General features: G+C 39.2%; 1 protein-coding gene across 1 annotated transcript; it reads left to right on the forward strand.

Annotated features, from left to right (window-relative positions):
- Positions 1-379: 379 nt before the first annotated feature.
- Positions 380-7,266, forward strand: vgll2a (vestigial-like family member 2a). Its single transcript, XM_054619002.1, has 4 exons — positions 380-457; positions 2,219-2,465; positions 4,482-4,979; positions 7,217-7,266. Exons 1-4 carry the CDS (start codon positions 380-382, stop codon positions 7,264-7,266), a joined length of 873 nt encoding a protein of 290 aa, XP_054474977.1.
- Positions 7,267-19,791: the final 12,525 nt, after the last annotated feature.

The raw sequence follows: 19,791 nt of genomic DNA on the forward strand, positions 1-19,791 counted from the left end.
CTGCGAAAGAAAACGTTCTTATAGAATATATTTGTCTTAAAATGGCTTTATGGATGCTAAGCTTTCGTGTCCCGTAATTAAAAGCCCATTAAGGTAGAGGTGGAGTTCTGGCCTCTGATTGGCGAGAGGGAGGTGTCAGGCTGGGTGTGTGGAGAGAGGAGGGTGGAGAGAGGAGGGTGGAGGTGGGGGGTTCCCCTCTGTGAGCCCGGCCGCAGTCCAGTGCGTAAAGAGCGCAGTGCAGTGCGGCGCAGCAGAGAGACCTTCTCCAACGTCCACTGTGTCCTCCAGCGCCGGGATTACCGTCTCCTTTCCGTCTCCTTTCCGTCTTGCAGACCTGCTCTCTAAATGAAGCTTGGTTCTTCTTCGTGATTTCTTCGCCATGAGCTGCCTGGATGTGATGTACAAAGTGTTTGGTCCTCAGCCTTATTTCTCCTCCTACAGCCCATATCACCACCAGGTATGGATTCATATACTGTTTTTAACTACTACTTATCTATGCACTGAGGACTTAATACTGTATGTGTTATAATGCTGGCCTGCATAATGTAAAGAAAACTTTAAAATAAATGTACGTTTTTAAGTTCGCCAATTTAAAAAGGCAATTCAATGCAAAACGGATTCTACTGGCCATTCAGCCATAAACTATGGATAACATTTATACAACTACAATCATTCAAGCAATTCAGTCCTTAACAACAATTTTATTCTTCTTTATCTTTAAGAAAAAAAGAAAAAAAAAAGCTACTTGCAGAGGGAGGATGCAGTGCGCAAAGCTTTACATTGCGAATGTAAAACTTTCTTTTGGGTCACCTGTTCATTTTGTCTTCTACTCCACTCGCCCGTGATCAGATTATTTGTTCATTTTATCTAGGCTGATTTTTGTAAGTCAAGAGAAGAAAATAAAGAAAATAAGATATATTTATTTTTTACTTTAAAAAGAACATTCGCAAATTAGCCTTACTCAAGTCGAAACTGACGGGTTTCATGCATCAGATAGTTCACTTCCAGTTTTTAAAAGAGTTTAAAGAGTTTTACAGAAATAATTGTTTGATACTATGCATCGCAAACAGCGTAATTCACCTTAAATTGTATTCCCAACCTAATTTTACGATGTTGAATGAGTTTAGCCCATAATTCATGATTAAAACCAATTATATGTCATCATGTTTTGTCTGTTGATACTATTTCTACAGCAGAATTGTCGCATTAGTCGCCACTTAAAAATGAATCATGGACGTACAGTAATAATTTCACTTTATCATGTCACATTTTAGTCTGTTAGCAGAACTCACGCATGCGACTGTGAACAGTTTGAGAGCAGCAGGTTTTTTGTGAGGCATTTCCAGACCTGTTAAAGGGCTTTTTTCACTCTCTTAAAACCTCTAAGTCAACATCCATGCATATTTCACATAGTGCCAAAACTCACTTTGTCTGTCACAAAAACAGACTCTGGATCAGCCAGTTTATAACAACATTTTAAAATATCTATTTAGAAAGAGTCCACAGAGTGTTTTAATCTATTAATCTTTAGCAACATTTTTATGATCCATTATGTTGTATGGTTTGTCTTAGAAATGTGTTGATAACATTAATTATAAAAAAAAACGTTAAAGTTCAATGTCTTATTGTAACTTAAAGTAATTTTATATGGATATGGTTTTTGTACCATAATCTGGACCTTATGTTTTTCTATTTATTATAAAGTAGGTAAACATTTAAAAAAAAATGTTAAAGGAAAAGTCATTGTGTGCACCAGCAATGAGCTGCAAAGTTATGATATGTGAAAATGATTGTACTCTACATAATAGCATAACTGTGTACTGCAATTTAAACAGTGATACAGTGGTAATTAAAAAGACAGGTGCACTGTTTGGTGTCATTAGCTCTCATTGAAAGCTATCAATATCAACACAAATGTATCATTTTTTTCATTTTTGAATCACAGTCACTAGTTAACAAATCAATTCATCATCATTTGTGTCAGTGTGTATGTAAAGAGTTTAGGTTGATTTATCTCCTTCTAAACACCTGTTGGGTCCTTAATATAACATTTCTTTGAGATTTAGAGGTCAAATAGCATATTGGTTTAAGTCTTTATAGTATCTGAAACCCCCACAAAAAAATCTATGTATCTATACAAAATGATAGTGTGCCAACGGGACACTAGATAAACACCCAGTTTCATGGCACATACATTTATAAATCTGTGTGTCCTCAGAAACTGGCCTTGTATACCAAAATGCAAGACCCCCAGGACAGCGGCAGCCGTCTCGGCCCCCCGGGGCCCCCGGCCATCAAAGAGGAGGACAAGGAGCTGCCGCCGGGAGCCGAGTACCTGAGTTCCCGCTGCGTCCTCTTCACTTACTTCCAGGGAGACATCAGCGCTGTGGTGGACGAGCACTTCAGCAGAGCCCTCAGCCACACAACCGTGTACCCTGCCTCAAGCAGCCACAAGGCCGTAAGAGGTGTGTGCGCGTGTGTTTCTGTATGTGTGTCAGTATTGTCCCTCAGTGTGTGTCTGTCAGCATGGAAAAAAACACTAAAGGACCATTTTGACCATCATAGGGACACTCGATTTCACCAGAGAAATCCATGAAATGCTTTCATGGTTTTTGGGGAAATGTGTTTGTGCTGTAAATGTATGTTGTTTTTTCTGATTTAATATTGTGAGACTGAGGCTGTTAAAAGCCAGTCTCATTTCTCAGGATTCAGTAACTCCGGTAATGTTTTTGCCTTACTCAGTTGAGTCATGATTTCAAATCTGAACGACAAAATCTTCACTTTTGTGAAGAGTTGCACTGATGTTGGTTTTGATGGCCGCTGAACTCTTGTTCTGAAGCTGTTGATTTCCAATTTTGCTCGGCTATTTGGTGTTTTAATTAGGCCTTAAGAAAATGGCTTTTAGAATATTCTGGGATACTAAAACTAAATTTGTGTGAAAATCTAATCAGATATGGATTGAGTTGAAGTTAGGGATTACAAGCATGCAATCAATTAAACTCTATTTTCATAGTGTTAGATGGCATGGGCTGAATACTATATTCTATCTATAAATATAACAGCTGCCTTAGCTTTTGTTTATTGTACTGGCTCAACTCAGCTAGCAGTATGTTTCTGCTCTGATTTTGTGTTTAAGTCAAATATAAAGTTAAATCAAAAAGATGGTGGTGAGATGGTGGAAATAACGCACAGCAAATATATTATAACAATATGTTGAGAAATCAACAGTGCTGTATGTTGCTGTCAGGAGGATTATTTTCTTTAAAGTACAGAATGCCAGAGGAGTGTATGCAATGAAATACATTTACAGTGGTTGGATTTGGGATATGATTTTATTTACTTCATTTTTGTTTCTTTTTATTATTATTCTTTTGGAGTGCTGCTTTCATTTAGTAACATGTAACAGGAATTTGAATAATTTAAATTAATACCACAGTTAAAAGTGTCATTGCTTCTGTCAGAGACTTTGTTCTGTCGCACATCTCGTTAAGTGGAAATTATTTTATTAATGATCATATTACTGATTTCTTCAGCTACAGCAGTAACAGGATGCTGAAATAAAATGACATCCCCATGTTCAAACTTAAACTTTTATATAAACATAAAGGGGTGACAATAACTCATACAGATTTATGTCTTTATAGATTTATTTTCAATACTTTGAAAAAATCCAAAACAAATCAGTATTCTTGGTATTCTTCTTCTCTTAATTAACAGCCAGCTTACTCTTCATTTCATCTTCGTTCATCGCCATTTCTCAACTCCAACACCTTTGCATAATCTAGCGTCTTTTGAATCCAACCAGAAGTAAAAAAGACAGAAAATGAGCACAATGGTTTTGCAGTGGTTAACAGAGTTTCCGATAAATAATTTTGTTATGAGGAGTGGACTTAAAAAAAAAAAATTTAAAAGCCCTTTTTCCAAGCCAACCAAATATTATTATCACTCTGCATGGGGATATACAGTATGCTCCATCTTAACAAGACATCTGTTTTTCTAAAATTACAACCTCAAAGTTGTGTTAATTATTTCTAGGGCTGTAGGTAATGGTTAGTTTCATTATCCATGAATCTATTAATTATTTTTTAACTGTTTTATAAGGGGTCTTCAACGTTTTTCTTCCCCCAACAGTCCTAATACCAAAGATAATGCAATTACAATGATATGCAACAATAAGAGAAAAGCAGAAAATACTCACATTTATGCGTAACTCACATTGTTGCTTTGAAAATGAGGCATCAATTGTCAAAATAGTTTTCTTCGGTTTTGTCAGTTAACACCAAAAGACATATTTAAAGAGTTACAGTTTTAAAATGAGTTATTTTGGCCACACTATATGTCTGAAAACTTCAGGAAAAACAAGTTAGTAGACTGTGTAATAAGAATTTCTTGTCAAACTATTTGTCAGGGCCAGACGAAGCTTCAGCCTCTGTAAACGAACTTCCTTTATGACGTACCTGTGTGGATTTCTGTCCTCATAGATGGATCATTTCCAATGAGCCAGAGAAGTTTCCCTCCGTCTTTCTGGAACAGCTCCTACCAGCCGTCGGTCTCCTCCGCATTGGGCAGCGCTCTGTCAGCTCCCCACACAGAGCTCTCCTTCCCTGGGGACCCGTACTCCTCCGCCTCCCTGCACAGCCACCTCCACCAGCCCAGCCCAGACTCCTGGCACCCATCCCATCACCACCACCATCACCACCACCATCCATACTCACTAGGGGGCGCTATAGGCAGCCAGGGCTCAGCATACCCACGTCCCGGCGTTCACGAGATGTACGGCACGGCGTTCGACCCGCGTTACAGCTCTCTGCTGGTGCCATCAGTGAGGCCTCATCACCGTCTGACGTCCGGCAGCTCGGTACCGGGGCCCAGCTCCTCGCCCTGTGACCTGGGAGGAAAGGGGGAGTCTGGAACAGGTTCGGCTTGGAGCGGTGCCTTCACCGGAGCTGGAGCAGAGATCGGACTCAACATGGATACAGGTATTGGCATTGCTTTATGACAAGCGTAATGAAAATCAAAGTGCTTTACAATCTTTGCAGGATGCATCCTTTTCAGATAAAGAAAAACTTAATAGGGAGTAAAAAAGATAGATACCCCAGGAAGATCAACAGTTGAGGGATCTTTCTTCCCTTCGATAGATGTATGGAGTATACAGAAATAGCTATAGTAAAATTGTGGAGAAACAGGATGACATCATCCATCATCACTCAAACTTTTGAAACAACTATTTAGTGGTCTTCTTCTTTTTCCAATTCCAATCTAGAAACCTGGAAGTTTCGATAGCAAGCACAGGGGTTTCTTACCGCTTCATGAAATTCTACTTACTTTGTGAGAATATATGCTTCTTTTTTTGGTGAAATATTGGAAACATTTTACATTAATTCTTTGTCTGCAGTGCTATTAGCTCGGCTCAGCCAACCCTGTCTTCAAGAAATGTATTACATTTACATTATTAAAGTATTATATTGTTATTATATTGTTATGCCCTATTTTGTTGTGTTCTCAAATGTTAACACTGGGAGGTGGTCATGGTAGATGCTTTATGTACAAATCGAGATCTATGACACCAGATACTGGAGGTCACAACGGTTAGGTCATGTGGTTAGGTTTAGGCATCAAATGCACTCTGGTCATAGTTATATGTTGTGTCTCATGAATCAAGACACTGTGGACTCTTTCTTTTTTGAACTAGATCATGAGCTTTCCTAAACCTTAACCAACTGCTGATAGTGCCTAACATAACCGCACAAAGGTTTAACAATGCTTTACAAGCGTTGATTGTATTGTAAGATTGGATAAATTTACAACAAATTAAATACGTTGTCAATGAACATTTCACGAATATGTTTGGCATCATCTTTTACAACACGCCAGATACTTTCAAAGAGGAAATATGTATCAGTTCTCTTCCACAAGAACTATGGAAGTTATTGGAAACACAATCTACAATGCCGAGTCTACAATGCATTTGCACTGTGTTTTTTTTACACTGAACCTGAGGAATTAAGTCCCAATAGGTGCATTAAAAGGAGCGGATTCCCCCCGGATAATTTTCTCTGTAATGAGATCATGTGTATGCGCCTGTTTTTTATGTGCAAGGGTTTTTACACGCCATAGCATTCAACCAGTTGAAAAATGAAAAAAAAACGTAACACATAAACCTGAACTTATGAGTGTGAACTTATTATAATTCAAGATCTTGAACTATGAACACAACCTTGTTAATCTTATTCTTAACTCTCTTGTGAGGTGTGAACTTGCACAACAATGGTTATACAAGATGTGAAAACCAAAAATAGTTGCTTGTTGACTGCACACCAGAAATTATCTGGCAATTACATCTGTTGAAGCATGATGACAGCACACAGCCAATGTTTACACATATGTATGTTCTCCAGAGAGCCACCAAGAGAGGTCAAAACATTGAAATGATTGGAGCTTGGTGTGCAGCCATTTCAACTTCAACAGATGTGAAAACCGCCATTAAAAGCAGCCAAAACTTTTCAAAAAGCGGCATTGAAGTCAAGCTGACATTTGTCATCATTGATAACAGTCAGATTTAAATGCATTTTCCCTTTTCCGTATTGACGCACTGAAAATGTCTGCTTGTTTGGGCCAACACCTGTCTGTTGAATGCATACCATTCAGAGAACTCAATATTATTGTTGAAGTGTTTTAATGAAAGCAGGAATAAGACATTCAGTATGACCGTGCAAATTGAAAGCATGAAAACCAGATTTAAAATTAAGATTTTTTCCCCCCTGCCCTGCCTCAGATCGACTTACCACAAGTGGTTTGAACTAACAAACTGTCTGTCAATCATCACTTTAACACCAGCTGTAAACTTCCTTTTCTGTTGCTGTCTTGCTTTCATCCCCTCTCTGCCTCGGGCAGTTCCTCCTGCTTTTATCAACAAGACATTTGCGCTTCTTGTTCTAATCTCCCTTTTCTTGCTTTTTCTTTCCTTCCACTGCCTTTTCTTTTCCTCCTTTCTTTCCTTCTCTCTCAGGTCTGCAGGCACAAGATAAGAGCAAGGATTTGTATTGGTTTTAGAGACAGCTGTGACTCTTCCCCCCCACTTCACTCCTACTTCAGCTTTAGCCTCTTTCCTCCACTCCTGCTGTTGCTCTGCTGATGTTATTGGATGACTGACAGAGAAACTGAAAATCAGTCTCACGGCAGTTTTGTGCTGTAACTGCTTCTGGTCTACTTGCAGCTCGGTGTTACGGAGGACTGTGCAGCAGCAGCGCAGCCCTGCTGAGCTGAATGCCAACAGTGTGGATACAAAACGGGCGTGAAGACAAAAGCTGACTCGCTTAGGAGAGACAGAGAATCTGATCTTGACGGATGTGGACAAAGACAAGACTCTTTGTGCTTCTGTAACAGGCAGGGACAACATTCCTAAACTGGAAAAAAAAGTCTGGGGACAGACGGACAGAAACATGTGTTGTCAAACTCCAAAGACAAGCGCTTGAAGACTTGGCAGGACTTGCCTCACTGGGACAACTGGGCAACAGACACTAGGAGTGTTGTGGCTGGAGGAAAGGACGTGTTGGTGTTGAGGAGGCTGCACAGCAAGAATTTGGCAGACTGCAACTGCAGGAGTCCAAACACTTTGGTTTACATGGAGTATTGGTTCAATGTCAAATGAAAAACACTATTTTGTGGCAATGTAAAAGTTAAATTAAAGAGTTTTGACTGATAACAAAAGATATTTAAGTAATGATTTCACAAAGTGTTTAAGTAATAGCTACAAACAACTTCAGTTGTGTCTCAATCGCATAGTGTGTACAAACTCTAAGCTAATTCTAAGCATATTAAAAAGATAAAGTTGACGCGAAAAAGTCAGTATGCATACGAAATTCAGTTGATGTACACTAATTTTCTATAATGCAGTGTAAAGAATGTCACAGTGTACTAATTTATATATACCATAAAATAGAGCATAGGGATATTGTTTATTTTATTAATAATTAACAATTTTGATAGTCAGTTTATGATTTAATTTAAGATAAACAAAACATTTGCTGCTTCTGTCTGTTTTAAATTATTAAATACTGCACTGATGCTCATGCTAAACTAGCAATTTAAAGATGTCCCCTCGGGGTTACGATTTGATTATTCAACCTCTTTTTTTACAATTCATACATTAAACTATCAATTAATCCATTGAAAAGTAATGGATTGATTTATAGATACAATTATGAAAATGAAATTAATGATCAGCTGCAGCCCTTAATTAAATATTATTCAAACTGAATACACACTCACTGCAAATGGGTGACACCTGCTTATTTAGGTCGTATCCTTGAGTCACAGAGGAGATGAGCACCATTGTCTATGAAAAAGAGATAATCTAAAGTGTTAAGAACTTTCTGTGGTTGGATGCACATTTGAAAAACAGTGCAGCAGCTGAAGAACAACTATTTCCTGTGACCATGTTGAGTGTCATTAACTTCCATTCAATGTAAAACTGTTGGGTAAACAGTCTTTAACCTACCGAGGACACAATGAGGAGGTATATTTTGATTTTGAATAACGCTAACTGGGACAACCCGCCATCACACCTGAAACATCACGCTGACTGTGTCAACAAAAGAAATGTAAACCTCAAACTAGTGGCTGCTGAGAGAGAGAAAGAGGGGAGGGGTCCTCCGATGAATGGGGAGAACGACGGCTATTTGAAGCCACTTGACTCTTGCTCTCCCTGCTCCCATGCAGCTGTCAACGACAACTGCTCTTCAACTCATTGAACACACGGACACACGCACGCACACACACACACACACACACACACACACACACACACACACACACACACACACACACACACACACACACACACACACACACACACACACACACACACACACATCTTTATGAGTAAGTGTGGACCATGATTTTTGAGTTCTTTGTGAGGGCCACTGAAGCTAGAGTGATCCAAAAATCTAACAAAAAAAAATGATTTGGTGCTATAGTTGTGGGGACTGGTCCCTGTTGCTAGGCAGATTTGGTCCTTTTTTTTTAGGTTTTTCTCTGAGAGTTCCAAAACAATAGAATAGTATTAGTTAACTCCAACCGACTCAGCATCAAACAGTGTTGATGGGAGCTACCATTATCATGTCAGTAAAGGTACATTACACTATATGGAATATGGTTTGACTTTTTTTATTCAAAACTTCCATATCATGCATTAATCCCTAGTCCAATAAGCTTATAATTAACCTATTTACTTTTTTTTTTAAGACTTAAAAGATGCATCTACTTTATTAAGAATCAGCCGAACTATAAAACCCATACATTGTGAAATAATTTGTTTGAGATTTTCCTGCAGTGCTTCAAAAACAGGCAAGTATTTATTAATGTCATAAGACTTAAAACAAGAGGCAATTCCATATTGACTTATTAGCAGCATAGAACTAAACTAACTACATCCTAAGCATGTTCCATTTGGCATATTGGCAAGTCAACAAAAGCTTTGTTTAACAGCAAATGTGTACATTGGCAGCCCTCAATAGGTTTTGACATCCAGATTATGGAGATCCAGTTTTACTTAGAGCTGGATCAGGGACTTCCTGAAACAGTTTTCATAACACAACACAACCATTCCCCAACTGCTTATAACAGAACATGAAAATGTAGAACAACAGTTTACTTTTGTGAGATCTGATTGAATTATAGACTTGGTGCTTAGGATCTTTTTAATGACTAATTCTAAGCACTGGTTATGCTTTAACTGCTTCAATGCAGTTATTTAATAAAATTACAAGGCCTGCTATGACATATATTTTGGCTTATAGTAGATTTGTACCTGAAACATAAATTACAAATGTAAAAGGGTATTGACATCCTCACTATTGAAAAATCATGCAGTCATACACAATGTGTGGAATGTCTTATTTTTGACGCATATGGACGCAGCTTTGAAGAGGATGGAACACCGCTGGGAAACTGGCAATATCTTTATGATACTAACAAATTGTTAGTTTTTAAATAAATCTGATTATCCTTCCTGTAATGGGTTGTGAAATACCCTGAAATACTAAAACTATTCTTCTAAATTCTATACCTGAATCAAGAATTTTATGTCATGGTAGTATAAATTCAATGAGGCAACCATTTACAGACTGAATTTATCAACTAAAATTGATGCCTGACAAATTATCATATCTGCAGTATTTTGGCTGGACAGGTGATTAACTCTGCGACAGCTAGTGCCTGTCTCTCATTACGGTGGTATTGGAGCAAAATTTCCATCAGTGCATGGATTAATTTTCTCTTTACTTTTGAGCTCATCTGATGGATGTGGAGTTGGAGTCCTTTGAGTCACTACTGCAGTGCCCTTTTCAAAGCACTTGCCCGTTCGTAGCAAATTGATTGCTTGGCCCCCTGGTAGTGCTACTTGCAGCGTTTTGGAGAACCGCACATCGATGGTTGACTCCAGGGAAGTGAAGAAAAGTTTGGTTATAAGGTAAGTGTGTCCAGCACATAGCAGCAAGAGTGACCTGTAGTCGATGAGCCAAGTCCTGTAGAGACCTTCTGCTGACAACATGCACAACCAGAGAATGTCTAATATGAGGAGAACTGGCACTCGCGGGTTAGTTCCGGGTTTCCGGACTGGTTGCAGTAATAATCTTTGACCATGCGGGGCGCTCGTAGGCGAGTCCAGAATGAATGGGAGCCAACGGGGTTTTATCCTCAGAATCCACTTTTGTCACGATGTAATTTTTTGTCAAGTAATTTGAAAGTTGCTATCAAAGGGTGGCTAAAATAATAAACTCAGCTGAATATTGCATTTTTTAAGGTCACGTATCTGTTCTAAAAAGGTGTTCAAAAAATGCGATGACGTCACACTGTCAGAGGTACTGCTTTACGGCAGTTTCTGAATCACTTCGGCACTTCCTTTTATTAACATATAATAGTATAATATATATATATATATAATATAAATACAGTACGCAAAAACAACTTCGACGGAAAGTCCTCCTTAAGATAATGTTTCCGATGCGCTTCAGCTTCAGATGCCGTCAAGAGGGGTCTCTGGTCGTAATCAGTCGCAAGTCCGTCCCTGACCAATCAGCATTCATTAGCAGAATGCTAGCGTATACGGCCAACAACGGCCCAAACTGTAAGAAATCGAAAGGACATAAGTACTCACTCATTTGACTTTTGAACCATAATCTATATTGAACTTGCGGAATCTACAATAAAATTTGCGATATTTCAACGACAAGCAGGTGAAAGAGGCATAATTAGCCGTTTAGCCCGATAGACTCCCATTCAATCTGGACTCGCCCGCGATCACCCCCAGTGGATGTCTCATGGAACTACAACCAAAATCGGTACAATGGGGCGTATAGGGAGTGCCCAGGCTCTTCGTAGACGGGCTCTGGCACAACTCAGTCTGCAGCCCTGAAGCCCCGCCCCCGCTACTGCATGGAGCACAATTGGTTGCTTTTTTAAATTCATTAATATCGTGTGTGTTGGGTGTCAGAATTGCACCGAATTCAACATGGCACTCCCTTGGGTTCCCAGCAATACACTGGCCAAGTGTAAAGTAGATCGTTATAGAGATTTAAGAAGCACACACACACACAGACAGACAGAGATTCCTTGCTTTACAGCTGGATAATGTCTGGTACTTACACCTGAATCTTTGACTTGGCTCAAAAACCCTCTATGGCCTCTTTCCTTCGGAGGATCCTCCAAGAGAAGAAAACAGCAAGAGACACGACAGGACTAATGAATAGAGGGAATATAAACAAAGCAGACAGGTGAGGCGTTTACCTGTTGTCTCTAACCTTTTGAGGTTGTCTGATGTTAGTGCAGTTGAGGTCCTTTTACTCACAATGTCTGGTTCTTCTACAGTAATAAAAATAACACATCACATCAGCATCAACTCCAGTTTGTCAAATTGGCATATTCATACCAAATGTACAGTGTTTTGCTGTCATACTATTTGACCAGCCGCTTTTTGCTACATGAATAAAAACGCTTGAATAAATGTTCTTCCTTACATTCCACCACTGAATGTGAGTATAGCCGCTTGGACAGTTGGTGACGTTTTCTCCAATATGAGTGCTTAAAGTAGTGTTGCTCACATTGGAAAATGGGCTGCTGTCCATTATTTTGAAGGTTGGTGGTTTAGGTCTTGGAAATTTCTGTCCGAGGGTGGAAGTGTCCTTGATCGCCACACCAAACTACAAATTGCTCTTGATGAGCAGAGCAGAGCTTGCACGGCACATTAGTGTGAAAATAATGTAGCATTTACATCATTGCAACTAAAAGAAAAGGGTCTGGAAAAAAGTGTTTTCCCGAACTCTCATGAAATGTTTGTCCTTGACAAAAAATAAAATAAAAATCAGTTTAAGTTTGATGGATGCTGTATTGAATATGACATATAATATAATTTAGTTCAAGAGTCAGATGGATAATACAGGTGGTCTATAGCTAGACGTCTAACTGCTTTTGACCCTGTGCATAAAAGCCATCAAGTGACTGTTAAAGGTCACTAGTGTTTCTATTTCTTTGTGAAACTATAGTTGCTCCTGATCCTGAACACACCATCCACAGGACCTGTATTTGGCAGATGATTTTTGTCAGAGTTTGATGTCATGACACTTCAGCTTTGAGGGATTCGTCATCTCCTTTTTCTATTCCCCTCTAGAGATTATCAGTTTTTGACCTTCTGGTCCTTTTTTCATCATTCTCCACAACGCAAATGCAGTCTGGTCATGTCATTTACATTAACGCTGCTTGTTAACAGACAGACTTTAAATTATTGTGTGGGTTATAATATAACCTGCACACCAGAAATGAATATTTTATTGTCACTGGCTGCAATCACTCAGCTTTTAGTTGTCCAGAAAGACAGAAGGTGCTAAAACTGAAATTAGTTGCTTGTGAGGACACCCTTAGCTTGGAGTTCTTACAGCTAGTAAAGGTTCTGACCCTCTTTTAAATATCTGCTCATAGTTGTAGTAATTTGGTATTAACTTTGCTATTACGTATAAATTTAACTTTGGACTCCTGTACTTGGTGAAAATGCTTTTAAACACAGGAGATTTATGTTTTCTCCAAATGAGAGCATTGCAAAGAGTCACAGTAATACAACAGTTTAGTGTACAATTTTGATGTACAAGCAAAATCCTCTACAGCAGCCCCTGTGTTAAATGAGTGGTGGTTGGATTTTGATATTTTTTGAGTGCGCTAATCCTTTTGAAAGGATTAGCGCACTCACAATACAGCACAAAGTGAAGATGATAGAATACATAAGAAAATCAAATATGGACAAAAGCATGTTTTACCTAAAGCCATGCTTTAGGTCACTAGACCAAGGGCAAGAGACCCTTTTCACAGCAGACAATTTGGTAAGTCACAAGAGGAAAAGCCCAGGTGTAATTGATCACATTAAACCGCCTGCTTTCTATTTATGTGAGCTACTTCCAGGGTCGCTGTATTGTAATTGCTGTCACACTGTCGTGGCTTACTGGGACACTTGATTCCAATGAGCCATCATTATCAAAATTTGTTTCACCTGTGCTTCGCCTGCCCATAATAACATTGAAACAGGTTTGTTGCTTGCTAAAATCATTCCTCTTTGTGCAAAAATGTATTCAAGACTTAATAGAAAGCCAATATAAGGCTCCAACAGTCAATCTGACTCAAGTTCCTTTTAATATTAGATGGATAAATAGAAAAATAGGGAGGAAAGAAGGTGCTAAGAGTCTCTTTTGTGTAAGATACAGTCAAACAAAAGACCGTCAATTTCAGCCATGTGTTCTGTTTCTTATAAGCTGAAGGCGTGTGTTTGAATTTGTTTCAGCTGAGAGCGAGACAGCTGTGGATTAATATTGACTTCTGACTTGAGTGATGACGGACAAGAGAAGGGTGATTGGTACGGACACACTGGAGTGTACAACAACAACAACAACAAATCAGAACCAAGATACAAACAGGGATCTCCATAATCAGAACAAAGGCAACACCATAGACTATACATAAGAAGTGGACATAGTCAATAGTTTGCAGAAATAAAACGAAAGGGTGAAGCTAAGTACAACCGAGCTGAAGAAGAACATTTTAACCTACTCAAATGTTACCATTTACTGTCATTTACTGAAAACACACTGGGGACAACTCCCAGACCAGACAACTCTGTGGTAGCCAGCTGTCAATCACAAGGTAGCCACGCCCTTTGGTCTATTTGACTCTTTAGAGGACCATCATTTACTAAATGATCATCATGCTGTATTGAAGAACACTTGAAACTAGCGATTGAGACCATAAACTCATGTTTACAATGTTTACTGAGGTAATAAATCAAGTGAGAAGTAGGGTCATTTTCTCATAGACTTCCTTTTGCAACCAGAGGAGTTGCCCCCTGACAGCTGTTAAAATGAAGAAAAGTTCAAGGCACTGCATAGGTTGCCATTTGGGCAGCATAGATCCACTTTATATATATAAAATGTATACAATGTGTAACTGTTCATCAAAGGGAACTCAAATTCATTCAGAGCATTTTCATGACCTCAGACAGACTACCAGACACTTGATCCAGGAGTTGGACATCTGCCTGTGCAAATCTATTTGAACCTTTTAGCGAAAAAGCATTGCAACTGTCGTAAATTCACATTGCTGCCAGTATGAGTAGTTCTTATACAAAATATTTGCAATATTTTGTTGTTTAATTGCCACGCCCAGGGTCTGTAAAGGCCCTTAATCTACATTATATTAGTTGAAAGTCTAGAATTATAAAGCTGCAATAATCAATATCTTTCTATTTACAATCAATGAAATGACTACATGCAACATTAAAAGGGGTCACTCATAGTAACAGAATAGTCAATATCACTGCAGCTCTTACTTTTTAAGCTTCTTTTAGCTCATTGTTTTGGTTTCACGCCACATTTACTTCATGAATCAGTCTCGTCACTCTCTTCAACCATGTTTCCAGCAGCAGGCAGCTGTTTTCAGCAACATCTCTCCTTCTAGTCCTTAAACCACTTGGCTAAATGCGACAAGTTCAGGCTCGTTCAGTGGTGGCTTCTGCGTAGGGAAAGTGGATACCAAAAAAAATAAAAAATACATTTTATCACAACATTGTTCTGAAAGCCATTAATCATCACTGGCTGATAATAGAAAAAATTGAAAGGTTGAATTTTACAGGATTGAAAAACTGAAAGGCTTAATAATTACCTCTAAGTAATATAACACAAGATCCAGAGTACCAAAGGGTATGAGATAAATAGAAAGACATTGAAGACTTGCTTTAAGGATTTAATGTAAGTCTGGAGTCCAAATCTGTTAATAGAACATTTTGATCTTCCACTTACTTCACTTTATTCAAAAAAATGAGGGACAAAAGTCTTTCATCTGTATAAGTGTGATAATTTAAGTATTTGTTGTCTACTTGATGTAAAGTCCAGTAAGTGCCTGACATTCATGTTACCTTAGCACGACAACATACATTGTTCAACATCTCGTCAAGGTAAAAGAAATCTTCTACTTCTACTTTCTAGTCTAACCTTGTACCTCTATCCCACTTGCCTTCCATCCCTCTATCCCTCTGCCTAAGATCTCTGTCGTTAGAGCAGATCAGAGCTAAGTGAAGCTATCAGGTTTCCCCTCCCTTGACGAATGTTTACAGGAGAGACGGAGCGGAACAGCCCTTTAACAATGCCGAGTGAATCCTCCTGCTCTGTTCTGCAACATTCCCCACATTTCTACCTCAGGCTTTGCTACAGTTGTTGTTGCAAGAAGAAAGACACAAGGGAAAGAGGGATAGAGTGAAGGACATTTTGTTACAAACAACTCACCGAAAGAGAGCGTGATGCACTGAGAGAAAAGCCGAGAGCAAACATAAAGGCCATTTACACCATTAACATTCCGACAAGCACAACAGTAAAACTTAAACTATGTTTCCTCATCTTCTTGAAGTTGCAAGTAAGCTGAATTATCCATGTCAAAGTTATAGCTCTCAGCCAAGTTAGCAGTAGCTCTATTGATGGCACAATTTTCACCACTACTGGCATTGAAAACAAGTTGTGAAGACAACATCGCATATCATCACCTTTTAAGCTGACCACTGGAGTCCCAGTTCATGGCTTGTCCGTTCTGAGGGCAGTCCTGTAGGGAATGGGCTAATTGCTTTGCTGGTCGCAGCGTTGTTGGGGGCCGTGGCCGCTAGGAACATGACCCCGATCGTAGCGGGTCAATTGCTTGGCCCCCGGACCTGCTGCTTGCAGTGTTGTCAAAAAACGCTCATCGCTCATTGACTCAAGGGAAGTGAGGAGAAGTTCAGTTGTAATGTTAGTATGTCAGCAACCAGCTGCAAAAGGAAACTGCAGTTACTGCAGCGCAGCCTTTAGAGACCCGCAAAGGCCAATATGCTTGACTCAGTCCGCTGAGCGCTGAAACTCAGGCACCTGCTGCTGCACTGAATGCTATCATTTGTTTATTCAAAATGCATTAGTATCCAACATGTCCCCTGTCCAAATTACTCCAACTTGGCCACTGCACTCTCTTGGGTCCCCAGCAATACACCTGCCAGTAGATTGGATGGGTTGTGCTCGAGATATCTTGCTATATACACATATATGGTGAACTTGTTAGCAAATTTATTAACACAACGAGCAGTTACCTTAATATTATTATTATTTTGAGTCGTGTTTGTGTTTGCCTGATGATTTAAGGTCCGATATTCTCTCACTTTAAACTCAGTGTTTGGTCTCCACCAAGGGAGGGAACTATTGGGCTCTTTAGGTGCTAAATGCTCGACTATGTTCACCATCTAGTCACTTAGTGTGTCTGTCTGCTGTTAAGCAGTATTGGATGTGAGAGCCTGCTGCAGGGGAGAAACGACACTATGAGATCTGTGAGAGTGAACCAAAACAATAAAGTAGTGGGCGGGACAATGATCTCGCTGTAAGGCTCTGTAAAAAGGGCAGCTTCAGATTTAGATAAAAAATATTGATTATAGCCACTTTGAGGATCGTTGGGAAGGTTGCATAAGTATTTTTCCTGTGTGGCCACTTGAGTGATGTCTTCAATAATTAAAGTGTTTGGTGGAATTCCCAATTGGCTGAAGTGTCCAATGGCGAGAGGCCTACCATCGTCTTTATGGTGATTGGTTGATTTTATTGGCCTTAGAAGATAAAAAAATATTCCGTATAATACACAGGTAGATTAATAATAGGGTATAAAGGCTATACTGCTCTTCGATCTCACACTGAGCAACAACTGATTGTTTAATACATCCTTCACTAGATTCTCTCACACTATGTGACACTTGAGGATAATCCCCAGTAGCAGCTACAGTGTACTTTATGCCTGCACATTGAGTTCTCATTGAATCCACAGATGGCAACAGATGTTTACAAGAAGTTTTTTTTATTATCAGATTTTGCAGAAACGTTTGCTGGCTACTTAGTAAAAAAACTGTATCATTCCATACCATAGTTTTCTTTCTTATTTTGATTGATGAAGTTGATTATATATTTACTCTATAGATAAATAGATCTACAGATGATTTCAGTTGGGTTTAATGACAAATTTAGAATTTCTCAACACAATACAACCAGAGGAAATTCTAGGGAACAAACTCTTCTAAAAATTGGAAATGTCAGTGACATTCAGTTTGTCCTTTTCAGTCTCAGGATGTCAGATGACAAAACAAACACCTTGCATCAACAAACACGGTGATTTGCTGCATTGGAAAAAAAATATTTAAAATGGTTTATCTACTTAGCATTAGCTCACAATGAACCGACCGAATGCGTTCTTCGTTTAAGTGGAGGGGCCAGAGTCAAGTGGAAACACAGCTGTGGTTCTTGTTATCCAGGCTCTGACTGCCAGAACTGTCAGCTGTGGGGTAAAACAAATCCTGGTGCTGAATACACACTCACTGACTTTTATTGAGGGTTGTTTACCTCCCACATGCTTGATTTCCATTGATTTCAACTGGAGATGAAGTGGAAACTGTAACAGTGGGGACAGACTCACAATTGCCAAAATAGCTCCTCTGGGACAAAAAGTATTGAGCTTTTTAGAGATTAGTTTCATTTCACACAGTTTTATATCTCATTTGAGAAATATAGGTGTACCCTGAGTAAAGGCAGGGGTACTGTGATGATTTTCTGAGATCTACACTCAAACTTATCAGAAATATATCTCATTGTAGCCATGCATTCTGATTGGGATGTGAATCTTTTGGTATCTCAGTTTGATAAAGATTCTTGGGTTCACTACTCGATTGAAAATTGATTCTCGATTCAGTTTTGAAAGAGTTATATCAACTGATGCAATAATCTAAGCACACAAAGTTAACCTTTATTCATGCTGAATTTAACAAACAAACACGTTACTAATGTTTTTTTAAATATTTTTTTAAATATTCTTTAAGCCTCAGTGACTTCAAGAATAATACATTCAAGTAATCCAAAAATGCAAATGCTGCCTGTTAAATAAATAAAATTGGTAGGCTTTTACAGCTCACGTTAAAAATGTCACCTTTTTTTTCTACGTTCACAGCAAAAATACACAGTAAAAGTTTTCTTTTGACAGTATATTGATATTTATCATACCGGCAACATTACAACAGTTTGATAACTGTGTCTCACAAGCAGTGTATGAGAGTGTGAGTGAGAGAGAGAGACGGATCTACAGTCTCCCACAATAGTCAGATTAAGTATCACCTCTTTCAAACGTCAACAGTGCCTCACACAATAAAACCACGCACACACTTGAACAGACAGCTCTCCGTGTCTCAGCCTGGACCTCCGGACTACTGGGAGGTAACACTAAACAAACACAGACTTACCTGGACAGGTAACCTGAGAGGAGACCCACCTTGAACCCCCTTCCTCCATAACCCTCCTCCTCCACCGCCACACCATTTCTTTCCTGAGTCCCACAAGCATAAGCAAGCACCACCATGGGGCCTCAGGGTGTGTGTGTGTGTGTGTGTGTGTGTGTGTGTGTGTGTGTGTGTGTGTGTGTGTGTGTGTGTGTGTGTGTGTGTGTGTGTGTGTGTGTGTGTGTGTGTGTGTGTGTGTGTGTGTGTGTGTGTGTGTGTGATGGATGGAGAGAAAAAAGATGAAAAGCGATTGTTGAGGTGTGAAGACAACCAGAAATCTGGTTGGACAGGTGATCTCTGGCCACAAGAAGAAGGGAAACAAAAGTTTTGGAAAAGAAGGAGTTTAAAAGGATTTGGTCACTCTTTGTCTTCAATATTTTTAACTTAGATGGGGGCAGCAATAGCCTAAAGGTTTGTCGGTTCAAATCCTGCAAATCCCACAACCTGTTAGGAATGTTTGAGTTAAGAATTAAAAACCTATAATCTCTAAAGAAATTACAGCTGTGGCAACGCTGGATTTTTAAGGTGCACTAATCTAAGTTTTATTGCATCAGGAAAGAAGAAAGAAAAACGCTTTTAAGTTTTTTGCCTTTTGTGGTGCACGGCCGAAATGACTTCATACATTTAAATGCTGTTGAATAATCATCAGACTCACCTTGTCCACCTTCGATTTTTTCCATCCTTTCCTCTATTCTCTTTACCCGCTTATCCTTCCTATTGAATCCTGGCTCACAATCACACCTATGGGCACCAATGTCTTTTGACAAGAAGTTATTTACAAGTTTACAAAGTTCACAGTCATGGCCGGGTTACATGGGGACGCCTAAATGTGGCTTAAAGGACCTTAGAGCAAATTGAGGGATTGTCTCCACACGGCATTCAAATGTTGTGTTTACAGCTTGTTTCTACTGCCCCAAGTGGGGTAACAGAAATAT

The sequence above is a fragment of the Anoplopoma fimbria genome, chromosome 18, assembly GCF_027596085.1.
Source record: "Anoplopoma fimbria isolate UVic2021 breed Golden Eagle Sablefish chromosome 18, Afim_UVic_2022, whole genome shotgun sequence".
Lineage (NCBI taxonomy): Eukaryota > Metazoa > Chordata > Actinopteri > Perciformes > Anoplopomatidae > Anoplopoma > Anoplopoma fimbria.

What these genes read in the sequence shown, in the direction of transcription:
- vgll2a (XM_054619002.1), top strand. Translation starts at nt 380, where the DNA reads ATGAGCTGCCTGGATGTGATGTACAAAGTGTTTGGTCCTCAGCCTTAT. An exon ending in ACAGCCCATATCACCACCAG is followed by an intron (nt 458 to 2,218) that starts GTATGGATTCAT and finishes GTGTGTCCTCAG; the next exon opens with AAACTGGCCTTGTATACCAA. An exon ending in CGGACTCAACATGGATACAG is followed by an intron (nt 4,980 to 7,216) that starts GTATTGGCATTG and finishes GTCTACTTGCAG; the next exon opens with CTCGGTGTTACGGAGGACTG.